The 13,238-nt window shown below is 46.1% G+C and overlaps 1 protein-coding gene across 1 annotated transcript in view; it reads right to left on the bottom strand.

Annotated features, from left to right (window-relative positions):
- Positions 1 to 2,006: 2,006 nt before the first annotated feature.
- The window catches only part of LOC142297186 (interferon-induced, double-stranded RNA-activated protein kinase-like), a 211,261-nt gene continuing 200,029 nt past the window's right edge, over positions 2,007 to 13,238 (bottom strand). The window contains exon 20 of the mRNA XM_075341454.1: positions 2,007 to 2,117. Within this exon, the coding sequence (XP_075197569.1) occupies positions 2,007 to 2,117 (111 nt within the window). The remainder of the gene's footprint in view (positions 2,118 to 13,238) is intronic.

Here is a 13,238-nt window from a genome sequence, read left to right as displayed (position 1 = left end):
TTGAAATGGCTTGGAAGTGCTGCTGCTGCAGATTTTCGGCAAATCCGCGGCAAAATCCGCGCAAAATCCGCAGCGTGGGCACATAGCCTTAGGGCCGTTTCACACATCTGGCTTATCGCCAGATTGACGGATCCGGCGCACTCCAGTACAGTGTGATACAGTACAATGGCAGCGCGACAAGCTCCGGTCACATGCTGTCATGTGACAGGAGCATGTGGCCTGGAGGTTGCCGCGATGCCATTGTACTGTATCACACTGTACTGGAGTGCGCCGGATCCGGCAATCTGGCAAAAAGCCAGATGTGTGAAATGGCCCTTATTCTGCTAAGTTATGGTGATTCGGTGAGTCGGACCCACAAAAGATCACACATTGTTGGCGTACCCTAAGGCGGGCTTTGCACGTTGCGACATCGCACGTGCGATGTCGGTGGGGTCAAAACGAAAGTGACGCACATCCGGCGTCACTTTCGACATCGTACTGTGTAAATGCTAGATGATACGATGAACGAGCGCAAAAACGTCGTTATCGTATCATCGTTACATTCACCGACATTTCCATAATGCCGGTGCCGCGACAGGTACGATGTTGTTCCTCGTTCCTGCGGCAGCACACATCGCTGTGTGTGAAGCCGCAGGAGCAAGGAACATCTCCTTACCTGCCGCCGGCGGCTATGCGGAAGGACGGAGGTGGGCGGGATGTTTACATCCTGCTCATCTCCGCCCCTCCACCGCTATTGGCCGCCTGCCGTGTGACGTCGCTATGACGCCGCACGACCCGCCCCCTTAGGAAGGAGGCGGGTCGCCGGCCAGAGCGACGGTCGCAGGGCAGGTGAGTGCATGTGAAGCTGGCGTAGCGATAATTTTCGCTATGCCAGCTATCACACGATATCGTACCTGCGACGGGGGCGGGAACTATCGCGTGCGACATCGCAGCATCGGCTTGCGATGTCGCAACGTGCAAAGCCCGTCTAAGGATAGGCAATCAATATTTATTACTAGAAAACACTTTTAAATAGGATCTTTCACTGAATTAAAAAAATTCCAGTGAAAAGTTGTAACTGCTGATGCATGGCCAAGCCATTCCATTAATTATTGTGTATATAGAAATGATACATGTTCCATTTTTATTTTGAGTATAGAATGTTCTGGGCGTAGAAATAATTCTGTTAGGGTATGTCCACACGCTGCAGTTTTGTCATAACCACAAAAAAGCATTCTGTGGCCAAAAAAACGCATCTTGTGGCCAAAGAAAACATTAAAAAAAATGCACGGGTTTTTGGTTCATTTTTGGCCATGCGGTTTTCTATGCTTTTTTTTTTAACATCGATGGGTTAAAAACACAAAGAGAATTGACATGCTGCAGTTTTTTTGTCACCACAAAACTGCAGCCAAATAAAAAAGCAATGTGCGCTAATCTGAAATCTCTTAGGCTATGTGCGCACGTTGCGTATTTGCATGGTTACGCTGCGATCTGCACCGCAGCATAACTGCATGCGTCCTGCGTCCACAGTATAATCTATGAAGATTATGCAGGAGACATGCGCACGTGGCGTATTAGAACGCAGCGCTTCGGCTGCTGCCCGAAGCGCGCATTCTAAGAAGTGACATGTTACTTCTTTGGTGCACTCTGCATGCAACTCCTGCTCTGTCTATGGGAGGGGCTGCACTCAGAGCACATGGAATCGGCTTTTTTTTTTCATTACGGACTCTTTCTGCAGCGATTTGAAGTGTGCTGTTCAAATCGCTGCAGAAATTTCTGCAGGGACAAACGCTACGTGCGCACATAGCCTTAGACTTTGCTGGGGAGGAAAAGCATGCAGTTTATAGTGACTTTAAGGTCACCACAAACTGCACCAAAAACTGCAATGTGAGCATGGGGCCTTAAAGACTTTAGCAAAGAATGATATGCTGCAAATCAGGCAAAATTAAATTTCGGTTATTGGTTTCTCTGTGAAAATCAACCTTTTACTTTGTCCCAATTGGTCATGTGTTCGTAATTGAGGGCTTTTATCGAGTTTTAGAGTAGCTGATTGCTTTTTGTTCAAAATACTCCTTCAGGGTAGAGGCTTTTGGTCTTTTCTTAGGGTCCTTTGACAACATCAACTTGATCATTGATTCCTTGAAATAGAAGAAAAAAATAGACACAAACATGAAACATGATGATCATATGATAAATATTAATGTATTAAAACAAAAGGCTCCTGTTCACATACAGTCACACTAGAGGTTAATATAAATTTGAGTGAACAGGTGAGACTTTCAATTTGTATTGTGTATATACTGTACCTAGATGTCCATGCCCTTTCAGCTAAACTGACAGATCTCTCTTTATATACAGACACCTGGGGAGACCTGTCAGCCTAGCTTAATGGATGGGTGCATGCTTCTTGGACTAGTCACCTCACCCCCAGCCACACTCTAAAAGAAAATCTGTCAGACCCGAAACACACATCCGTTTTTTTTGTACGTGTGCGGTACGTATTTGCACCTACCGGAGACACGTACACACGGAGACCCATGTTATTCAATGGTAGATGGTACACACACGTAAAATCACACGGAACGTGTGACCGTGTGATAAGTACGTGTGTGCGCTTTTCTGCACGGACGACATGTCCGTTTTTGGCCGGCAGCACGCAGGCACGGACCCGCTTTAGTCTATGGGTCCGTGCCTGCATGTACCGCACACGGAGTATGTCCGTGTTCAGCACGTTTCGTGCGTGTGCGTTTTTACACTAGCGATCTTATTTTGTTTTTTTTTTAAATTAAAGTCAGTATACTTACCTTTTTTTCTGCTGTTCTCAGTCATACTTACATTGGCGCTCGGTTTTTTTCTTCCCCCAGCTCATACCGCTCCCCGATCACCAGCGCGGCGAGGAACAGCTGTGCAGAGAATACGCGGCAACAATTACTTTGAATATGCCGGCCGCTCATTAATCAATCTCGTATTCCCTGCTTTCCCCACCCACAGACGCCTGTGATTGGTTGCAGTCAGACATGCCCCCCACGCTGAGTGACAGCTGTCTCACTGCACCCAATCACAGCAGCCGGTGGGCGTGTCTATACTGTGCAGTAAAATAAATAAATAAATAATTTTAAAAAACGGCGTGCGGTCCCCCCAATTTTAATACCAGCCAGATAAAGCCATACGGCTGAAGGCTGGTATTCTCAGGATGGGGAGCCCCACGTTATGGGGAACCCCCCAGCCTAACAATATCAGTCAGCAGCCGCCCAGAATTGCCGCATACATTAGATGCGACAGTTCTGGGACTGTACCCGGCTCTTCCCGATTTGCCATGGTGCATTGGCATTCAGGGTAATAAGGAGTTTTTGGCAGCCCATAGCTGCCAATAAGTCCTAGATTAATCATGTCAGGCGTCTCCCCGAGATACCTTCCATGATTAATCTGTAAATTACAGTAAATAAACACACACACCCGAACAATCCTTTATTAGAAAAAAAAACACTAACAAATTGCCTTGTTCACCAATTTTATAAGCCCGAAAAAGCCCTCCATGTCCGGCGTACTCCAGGATGGTTCCACGTCGCTTCCAGCTCTGCTGCATGAAGGTGACCGGAGCTGCAGAAGACACCACCGCTCCTGTCAGCTCCACGCAGCTAATGAAGGGAATAGCGCGATCAGCTGAGCTGTCACTGAGGTTACTCGCGGCCAACGCTGAATACAGCTGATCGCGCTATTCCCTTCATTATCTGCGTGGAGCTGACAGGAGTGGCGGTGTCTTCTGCAGCTCCGGTCACCTCCATGCAGCAGAGCTGGAAGCGACGCTGGACCATCCTGGATTACGCCGGACATGGAGGGCTTTTTCAGGCTTATTAAAGTGGTGAACCAGGGTATATGTTTGTGTTTTTTATTTCTAATAAAAGATTTTTTCGGGTGTGTGTGTTTATTTACTGTCACTTACAGATTAATCATGGAAGGTATCTCGGGGAGACGCCTGACATGATTAATCTAGGATTTAGTGGCAGCTATGGGCTGCCAATAACTCCTTATTACCCCGATTTGCCAAAGCACCAGGGCAAATCGGGAAGAGTCCGGGTACAGTCCCAGAACTGTTGCATCTAATGTATGCGGCAATTCTGGGCGGCTGCTGGCTGATATTGTTAGGCTGGGGGGCTCCCCATAACGTGGAGCTCCCCATCCTGAGAATACCAGCCTTCAGCCGTATGGCTTTATCTGGCTGGTTTGAAAATTGGGTGGGACCCCACGCCGTTTTTTTTTAATTATTTATTTATTTATTTTACTGCACAGTATAGACACGCCCACCGGCTGCTGTGATTGGGTGCAGTGAGACACCTGTCACTCAGCATGGGGGGCGTGTCTGACTGTGACCAATCACAGGCGTCTGTGGGTGGGGAAAGCAGGGAATACGAGATTGATTAATGAGCGGCCGGCACATTCAAAGTAATTGTTGCCACGTATTCTCTGCACAGCTGTTCCTCGCCGCGCTGGTGATCGGGGAGCGGTAAGTATGAGAGAGGGATGCTCACTTCAGTCACTCGGGGGATTAGCGGTCACTGGTGAATCCTTCACAGGTGACCGCTAATCAGTACGCGGCACACAGAGAGCCGCGGCATGACAATGAAGTCGGGAGACGTTCACCTGAGTTCATTCTCATCGCGCAACTCTGTCTGCTGTCAGCCGTTATATGTATCAACGACATTGTGCAACACACAAACGGACATTCCACACGGACATTCCACGTACACATACACAGGCATTTTACACACAGCACGGACATTTTACACGTACACACGGCTCGCATACGCCATCACACGGATGCCATACGTACCGGAGAAACGCCCCAAAAAAACGGAACACGGACCCGAAAAACGGACCGTGTCACACGGACGTTTTTTTTTGCGGAAGTGTGTCTTAGGCCTCAGAAGGTTTTTGCTGCCTTATCTGAGAGTAGCATAGTGAAAGAGACCCTGATTCCAACGTATCACTTAGATTACTGAATGCAGTAGTTGTGATACAATCAGTTTTCTCTGCTGTAGATGTAGCAATGCTCTGAAAGCTAACCCTGCCCACATCACTGATTGGCAGACGTCTATTTACATAGTATATTGACAGTAAGTTGCCAATAAGTGCTTGGGTTGAATTGGAACAGGAGACAATGGGCAGCTAGTCAGAACATGATAATCTTCTGCTGATAAAATACTGATTGTATTTAAACTCTACAGCACTAGGGATGGGCGAACCCGAACTGTAAAGTTCGAGGTCCGTACCGAACACATGGTGTTAGCGCATAAGATCCCGAACACAAGCTTTCCTGGGAAGTTTGGGTTACAGTTCGGGTCCAGTTCGGGTCCAGGGGCTGTAAAAAAAAGCACATTATTAAAAAACATTATGATCATATTTACAGGTCCCGCGACGCGTCCTGCAGTCTCTGTTACTCGGCCACTTCCACGTCCTTCCAATCATTGCTGTGTCCTTCCTGTAACCACAATAACTAAAGGACCTTCCATGACGTCATGGCCATGTGATCAGTCAGGTGTGCATGTTGTATCACCTCATTGGCTAGACTGGTCACGTGACTATGACGTCATCAAAGGTCCTGGTGCGCCGTGATGCAAGTGTCATCGTATCACGGCACACAATCTCCCGAAAGCAGAGGGTCACCTATGTTTTTTTCCACAGCTGATGCGCTCCTGTCCTGAGAGTGGGGTGATGCAATGCGAGACGCAAGTGCAATCATCCCCTCACTGTCAGCTTTGCTACATCGCTCTTTGTAGAGCGATGTAGCAGAGCTGACATGGATCTCTTTGCTTCTCAGGCCGGTTTCAGACGTCCGTGTTTAATCAGGAACAAGTCACACACATGGTTATGGTCATACTTGTGTCATACATGTGTCATATGTGTGTCACACGTGTGACATCTGTGTTTGCATACGTGTGACAGGTACCGGAGTAAACACGTGTCTGTGAAATAAAAATATATTCTATATTTACCTGTATTCAGCGCTGTTTTCTTCGGCTCTGCTGCCTCCCGATCCTGACTGCCGCTCATTATATTCATTCATTATTCACCGCATGGGGACAGCGCTGGGTACAGCACCGCTGAGGACAGCTTCGCGGGGACAGGTGAGTATTCACAAAGCAGTGTGTGTGCAGTGACGTCCTGGAGGTCATTGGAGTTCCCAATGAACTCTGATGACAACCTGACAACATCCTGACGACACCCACGTGACACCCGCACTACAGCAGGTGTCAGGATGGTGACTTCACGGGTTCATCAGAGTTCATTGGGAACTCTGATGCTGTCCTCGCAATGCTTTGGCTTCCTGGTCCTCACTACACAAACACACACATACGTATACACTGAGCATATATACACATATGTATACACACATAGCAGACACACAAGAATACACCAAGCACATACTGTACACACACATAGCGAACATGCATGTATATACTGAACACACACACACTGCTGGATACTCACCTGTCCCTAGCGATGCAGTCCTCGGCACTGAAGCCCCCAGCACTGCTTCGGCTTCCAGCTCCTCAGTAGAGTGAATAAGTGAGCGGCAGTCAGGAGCGGGAGGTAGCAGAGCTGAAGAAAACAGCACTGAATACAGGTGAATATAGAAAATCTTTTTATTTAAAAGACACGTGTTTTCTCCGGTACGTATCACACTGATGTCACATGGATCACATTAGTGTGCGATCCGTGTGACGCCCATGCTGCTGGAGAAAAAACTGACATGTCTCCGTGTGTGTGTGGGGCCACGAGGGGTCACACGGTCCATGTGAAAACACGGCCGTGTGAGTACCAGTATAGAATAACATGGGTACCTGTGGCATCCGTGTTAAAAATGGATGTCACACGTACCTGAAACACAGACGTTTTAAACCAGCCTTACTCTGTATAGACACTGTCTGTACAGAGTGATGAAGCAGAGTTGACATTGCTGTCCCTGTGGATTACGTCAGACTAAGGAGGTTTTTATAATAAAGATGGAGTCTCAATGTTTTTTTTTGTTTTATTTCTAATAAAGATTTTTTTCTGTGTTGTGTTTTTTTTTTACTGTTTCCTAGAAATTCATGGTGGCCATGTCTAATTTGGCGTGACACCATGAATGTCGGGCTTAGTACCATCTGAGAATTCAAATATGGTATTAACCCCTTTATTACCCAGCATGCCACCCGGCACCAGGGCCGCTGGCCTAGTCGGGTAACACACCTGGAAATGGCGCTAACAAACAATGCGCCATTTCCAGGGGCAGCTACGGACTGCGGAGAATCCAAGCCTCCAGCTGCCTGGCTTTACCTGACTGGCGATCAAAATACAGGGAAGCCCATTTTTATTTTTTTAGTTATTTAAAAAAAATAATTTAAAAAATGCATGGGCTTCGCCATATTTTTGTATGCTAGCCAGGTACAACAGGCAGGTACGGGCTGCCCCCAACCCCCAGCTGCCTATTTGTACCCGGCTGAGAACTAAAAATATAGGGAAGCCTTTTTTTTAATTATTTCATGAATTTCATGAAATAATTTAAAAAAAACGACATAGGCTTTGCCCAATTTTTGTGTCCAGCCAGGAACAACTAGGCAGCTTGGCATTGGAATTCACAGCGCGGGGTGTTATGATTCAGGGACCGAGGAGGATCAAAAATACGGAAACCCAAAAAGGTAACAGAGTGGCTGGAACCTTAACAGACTGCAGACCTAACACTGACACACAACTAGAAGTAGCCGTGGGGCGTGCCTACGATGACCTGGACGTCTCGACAAAGCCGGAGAACTAAATAATCTTAAAGAGAGAAATATTAGAAAAGCTAATCTGCCTCAGAGCAGTTCCCAAAGATATAGATAGCCCCGCACATGTAAAGACTATGATGACATAGGAAAACACAATACAAATCTAGAAAGGACAGACTCAGCAAAGATGAGGCCCAAACTATCTTTATAGGAAAGAAGAGGAAAGAGCACTGTCTGCAGCTGTAAAAACCCTAAAAAATACCAGCATGCCTGATATGGAAAACCCCTGAGGCCACATGGCCTCTCCCCCACTAAATCAGCACTCAAATGTTACTGGGATCTAAAAACACTAATATAGATGAGGATGAGATTAATACCAAGCATGACAAAACACATTGCAGAATCATGGAGCTAAGTATACAGACACTCCCAGCAGGGAATGATCCAATTCCACCAAAAACTCCACACAGACAAAATAAAAATCAAGCATAGTATCAGAGCAGAAAAAACAACAAGAAAGTTGAAACAATAAGCAAAGACACAAGACCACTTATCTGAGAGGAGTTCTGATAGTGAGCAGGGCTGGTTTCAGAATGTCCTTAACACACAGGATATCCATTGAGCACAGGCAAGTAAAAGGAGAAAATTACTAGTTATATAGTCCCAATCTGAAAGGCCTGATTGCCAGTCCTGTACAGGTGTGTGGCTTTTATTCCACAAATCAACTGCACTGTCAGTGCTGACCACAAAAGGGAGCCCCAAACTGGAAAATCTATTCACAACAGCAGGGTAGCCCAAGCTTTCTGCCCCCCCCCCCCCTGCGAATTGCAGTCTGCAGCCGCCCCAGAAAATGGCTCTTTCATAGAAGCGCCATCTTCTGGCGCTGTATCTAACTCCTCCAGCGGCCCTAGTGCGGGTGGCATGCTGGGTAATAAGGGGTTAATACCAGCTTTGTTTTACCAGCTGGTATTAAGCCCGAAATTCTTAATGTCAGGCCAAGTTTCACCCGGCCAGTAAGAATCTCCAATACAGGGTTAAAAAAAAGACACCACACAGAGATAAAATACTTTTTTATAAATAAATACACAGACACACTTAGGAACTCAATCTTTATTACTCCCTCTCACCCCTCCACGATCCTGGTCTTCAGTCACCGATCTAGCTCTGCTGTATCAGAAAGCACGGGAGGAGGAAGAACGCTGCTGCTCCCCGTGCTGTCTAATCACTCAATGAGTGAGCAGAGGCTGTGGGTTGATAAGCAATGACGCCACAGTTGCCATAGTAACCAAACGAGCGGGTTACTATAGCAACGGTGATCTCTGATCACCTGATTCCCGGCGCCGCTATTCACCGGCTGTGGCATTAGTGTGTGGCAGTCAATCCCTGAATGTGGGCTGACTCTGTAAAGAGCACCAACATGCAGGGAGGGGGAGCCGAGCAAGTGCCTGAGCAGCTCGCTGGTACTCGGCACTTGCCAAGTATACCGAGTACTGAGATGCTCGGGCGAGCACTAAGTACTGGCGAGCATGCTCGTCTATCCCTATCCACTGACAGTACAAGTGTTACGTCACCGCCGGAGTCTGCTCCAGCGACTTCTGCTCCGATCACCAGGCGACGCCGTGTTCCTGCCGTGTATGGTGCTGGTGATGGGAGAGGAGTCGATGCCAGAGGCACCGGTGGGCGCAGGCTCCGATCATCCACTGGGCTGGGTTATCTTGGGATCTGCAGTACCGCTGGCTGACTGTGGGTGGCGTGTGTCTTCCAGCTGAAGTTGCCAGCGTTCAGCTACAGCCAATGGGAAGACACCACACCCTTCTTATTCCCCCTCCTGTCACATAACCACTGCCAGAAATAGTTCTGATTTCCTTGCTCCTGGTCCGCCCTATTCTGTTTTGTGATTTTTGTGTGCTGACTTCGGCGTGTTTTCTGACTACCCTTCTGCCTGCTGTTTTTGTACCTCGCTGCCCGATCCGGATTTGACCGCTGCTCCGTTTTCTGATTACGTCCTTGTCTGCCTATTCTGTCCCTGTTCTGCTATTCCTGGTTTGACCCTGCCTGACGACTACTCTCATCGGACTGCAGCCTTCCACAGGTAGTGATCTCCAGGGCCCTGTGTAATTCCAAATCCCTGTATAGGGGTTAAAGGGTTTCAGGGTTCTGGGGGTCCTGCTTGGTGAGTGGCTTCCCTCTAGTCTGTCCATTACATCTCCCCTGAGTCTGTTTATCCAGGCAGGCGTTACAACAAGATGGCAAAAAACTGATGTGTGAAAGAGGCCTTAAAGGGAACCAATCACTAGGATTTTCGAATACAACCTAAATCCAGTGCTATTCTGGCACTATCAGGCTGTTTCTAAACATACCATTAGTGGTCAGCTCAGATGTATAGGTTTTGAAATCCAAGAAAGTGAAGTTGTAAAATGAGCAGCTTCTTGAGTGACAGTTGCACTGGTGCAGATAATATATTCATAGTTATCCCCTCCCCCTGTTAGAATTAGCATAAGCATTATACAAACGACTCACTTTGTCTAGCAGGACCTGTGGTGAGGTCATACCCATGTGACCAGAAGAAGCGGGGCCTCAGCCACCAAAGCTGGATACCAGGTCACATGGATATGACCTCACCACAGGTCCTGCTAGACAAAGTGAGTCGTTTGTATAATGTTTATGCTAATTCTAACAGGGGGAGGGGATAACTATGAATATATTATCTGCACCAGTGCAACTGTCACTCAACAAGTAGCTCATTTTACAAACTTCACTTTCTTGGATTTCAAAACCTAAACATCTGAGCTGACCACTACAGGTATGTATAGAATCAGCCTGATGCAAGTATACTGGCTTTAGCTTATATGCGAAAATCCTGGTGATTGGTTCCCTTTAAGGCCTCTTTTACACATCAGTCACAATCCGTCGAATTTTGAAAACAACAGATCCAGCGACTGATGCTGCTGGATCAGTTTTTTTCTCATTGACATGTATTAGTGACTGATGGCCTCAATTTTCATCCGTCGTTCGACGGATCCATCGAAAACTGTTTGTCCTTCGGATGGAGACGACGTCCACAGTAACATTTGTGTACATCGAAAAAAAACGGATGGTTTGGTAGAATGGAAGCAGGATCTGTCGTCATCCGGCAAATTATGGAATCGGGCGACAGATTCTGTTTTTTTTAACTGAGCATGTTCCAAGTATTATTTAGCCCCCAGCTAGTCGGATCCGTCGCATCAGTTTTGCCACAATCCCCGGATTGAGAAAACGGATTGTGACTGATGGCAAAAAACTGATGTGTGAAAGAGGCCTAACTAACTTATTCTCTAATAGCTGCATAATATCAGAGTGAAACATATGTTTGTAATGACCAGAGACGACCTCCAATTCAAGTTGCAGGAATCAGGTGACAGATTCTTTTTAAACCATCATGGACATCTTAACAATAGAATAGTGGCAGCATATATGCAAGAATGAAAAGATTATGTAGCAAGAGCCCTTAATCCTTATAAAGCCTCCTTATCAGTACTGCACCTGACAAAAATCTGGAATTTATGTAAATAGTTACTTGTAACCATTTTCCCATAATTTAGGGATCAGGGTTACAAAATAACAAACATTCTCTCCCATCCCCAAGATTGTCCAGGAAGTTTGGCCCAGATTCATTTAACCTGGCATTTTGTACGTCTTAATGGGAATCTGTCACCAGGTTTTTGCTACCTCATCTGACAGCAATATAATATAGAAAAAGAGACCCTGATTCCAACAATGCATCACTTAGTTTACTAAGCTGACCGCACACCCCTGATTAGCAGCTTTCTGTGTAGTTGTATATTGACAGCAAGCTGCTAATCAGTGCTAGGGGTGGACCAGCATACACTTCTGGGCTCTTGTCCACTTGCGATTTTCATGTGCGAGTGCGATCCTATAAAAAAATCGGATTGCACTCGCACCAGTGTTAATCAATGATGCCGTTTCATGTGTCCTGTTTTTTCTCCACACGAATCGTTCTCTCGGTACAATCGCAGCATGCTGCGTTTTGTACCGAGTCTCAGCTCTCGCACCCCCATGCAAGCCTATGGGAGCAAAAAAAAAAAAAAAAAAAAAAATCGCAATACGGATGGCATACGCATGTCATACAGATGGCATACGCATGTCACACGGATCCTTGGTGTTAAAAATCTACAGACTTGCATAGCACATACCGTAGAACCCACATGACACTCGCATGTCATACAGATGCTAGGTGAGAAAAAAGACGCACACCATACACAGACCATATGCAGGACACTCGACTCACTTTTCTGGGCGAGTATCGCAGAGATTTTTTATATCGCAAGTGGACAAGAGCCCTTAGATGTAGTCCTGTAATGATAATCTCCTGCTGATAAAACACTATTTTATTGAAACAACAGCACACAATCTAATAAGTGACACTTCGCTGAAATTAGGATCTCTACCCTCAACTCATGCTCATAGTGTTAATCCCCACCTGCTGCTGCGGGCTGCAGCTGGGGATCCACGCACATGTTAGCTGATTTAGACAGCTGACATATGTGCCTAGAAGGTACGAGTGGAATTGCTATCCACCCATACCTGTTAAACCCTTAAATGGCGGTGTCAAGATGTCACAGCGCCATTATAATCGCGATCAGCGCTAAAACGTTACTTACAGGCCAATACCGGAAGTCACGTGACATGATCACGTGGATCCGGTGGTTGTCATGGTAGCACATGGTCATGTGATGACTCCTGTAGCTCCCATGAATAAGATCCTGTAAGTAGCAGCCGAGTACTGCAGCTTACAGGAGATGATCATTTCTCCCGGTCTGAGCAATGCTGCTCTGATAGTGAGAAAGGAACAAGCGATCAGATTGCTGAGCCTTAGACCCCCTAGGGGTACTAGTAAAATTTAAAAAAAAAAAGTTTTGAAAAAATAAAAAAACTTAAAAAGTTCAAATCACCCGCGTTTCGCCCTATTGAAAATTAAAGGGCTAAAAAAATATCCACGCATTTGGTATTTCCAGTTCAGAAACGCCCGCTCTATCAAAATATAAAATCAATTAATCTGATCAGTAAACGGCGTAGCGGCAAAAAAATTCCTATACGTCAAAATTACGTTTTTTTGGTCGCCGCAGATTTTGCACAAAATGCAATAACAGGCGAACAAAACATAGCATCGGTGCAAAAATGGTACCATTAAAAAGGTCAGCTCGAGACGCACAAAATAAGCAGTCACTGAGCTATAGATACCGAAAAATGGCGCAAAACGTACACCACTTTTTTCAGACAAACTTCAGATTTTTTTTAACCCCTTAGTAAAAATTAAACCTATACATGTTTGGTGTCTACGAACTCACACCGACCTCAGGCATCACACATACACATCAGTTTTACCATATAGTGAACACAGTGAATAAAATATCCCAAAAACAGTTGTACAATCGCACTTTTTTTGCAATTTGTCCGCATTTGGAAGTTTTTTGCCAGTTTCCAGTACACTATATAGTAAAACTCATGGTT

This window comes from Anomaloglossus baeobatrachus, chromosome 3 (assembly GCF_048569485.1).
Source record: "Anomaloglossus baeobatrachus isolate aAnoBae1 chromosome 3, aAnoBae1.hap1, whole genome shotgun sequence".
NCBI classification, from domain to species: domain Eukaryota; kingdom Metazoa; phylum Chordata; class Amphibia; order Anura; family Aromobatidae; genus Anomaloglossus; species Anomaloglossus baeobatrachus.
The sequence above is the reverse complement of the archived record's forward strand: the minus strand, read 5'-3'. Positions and strand labels throughout refer to the sequence as shown.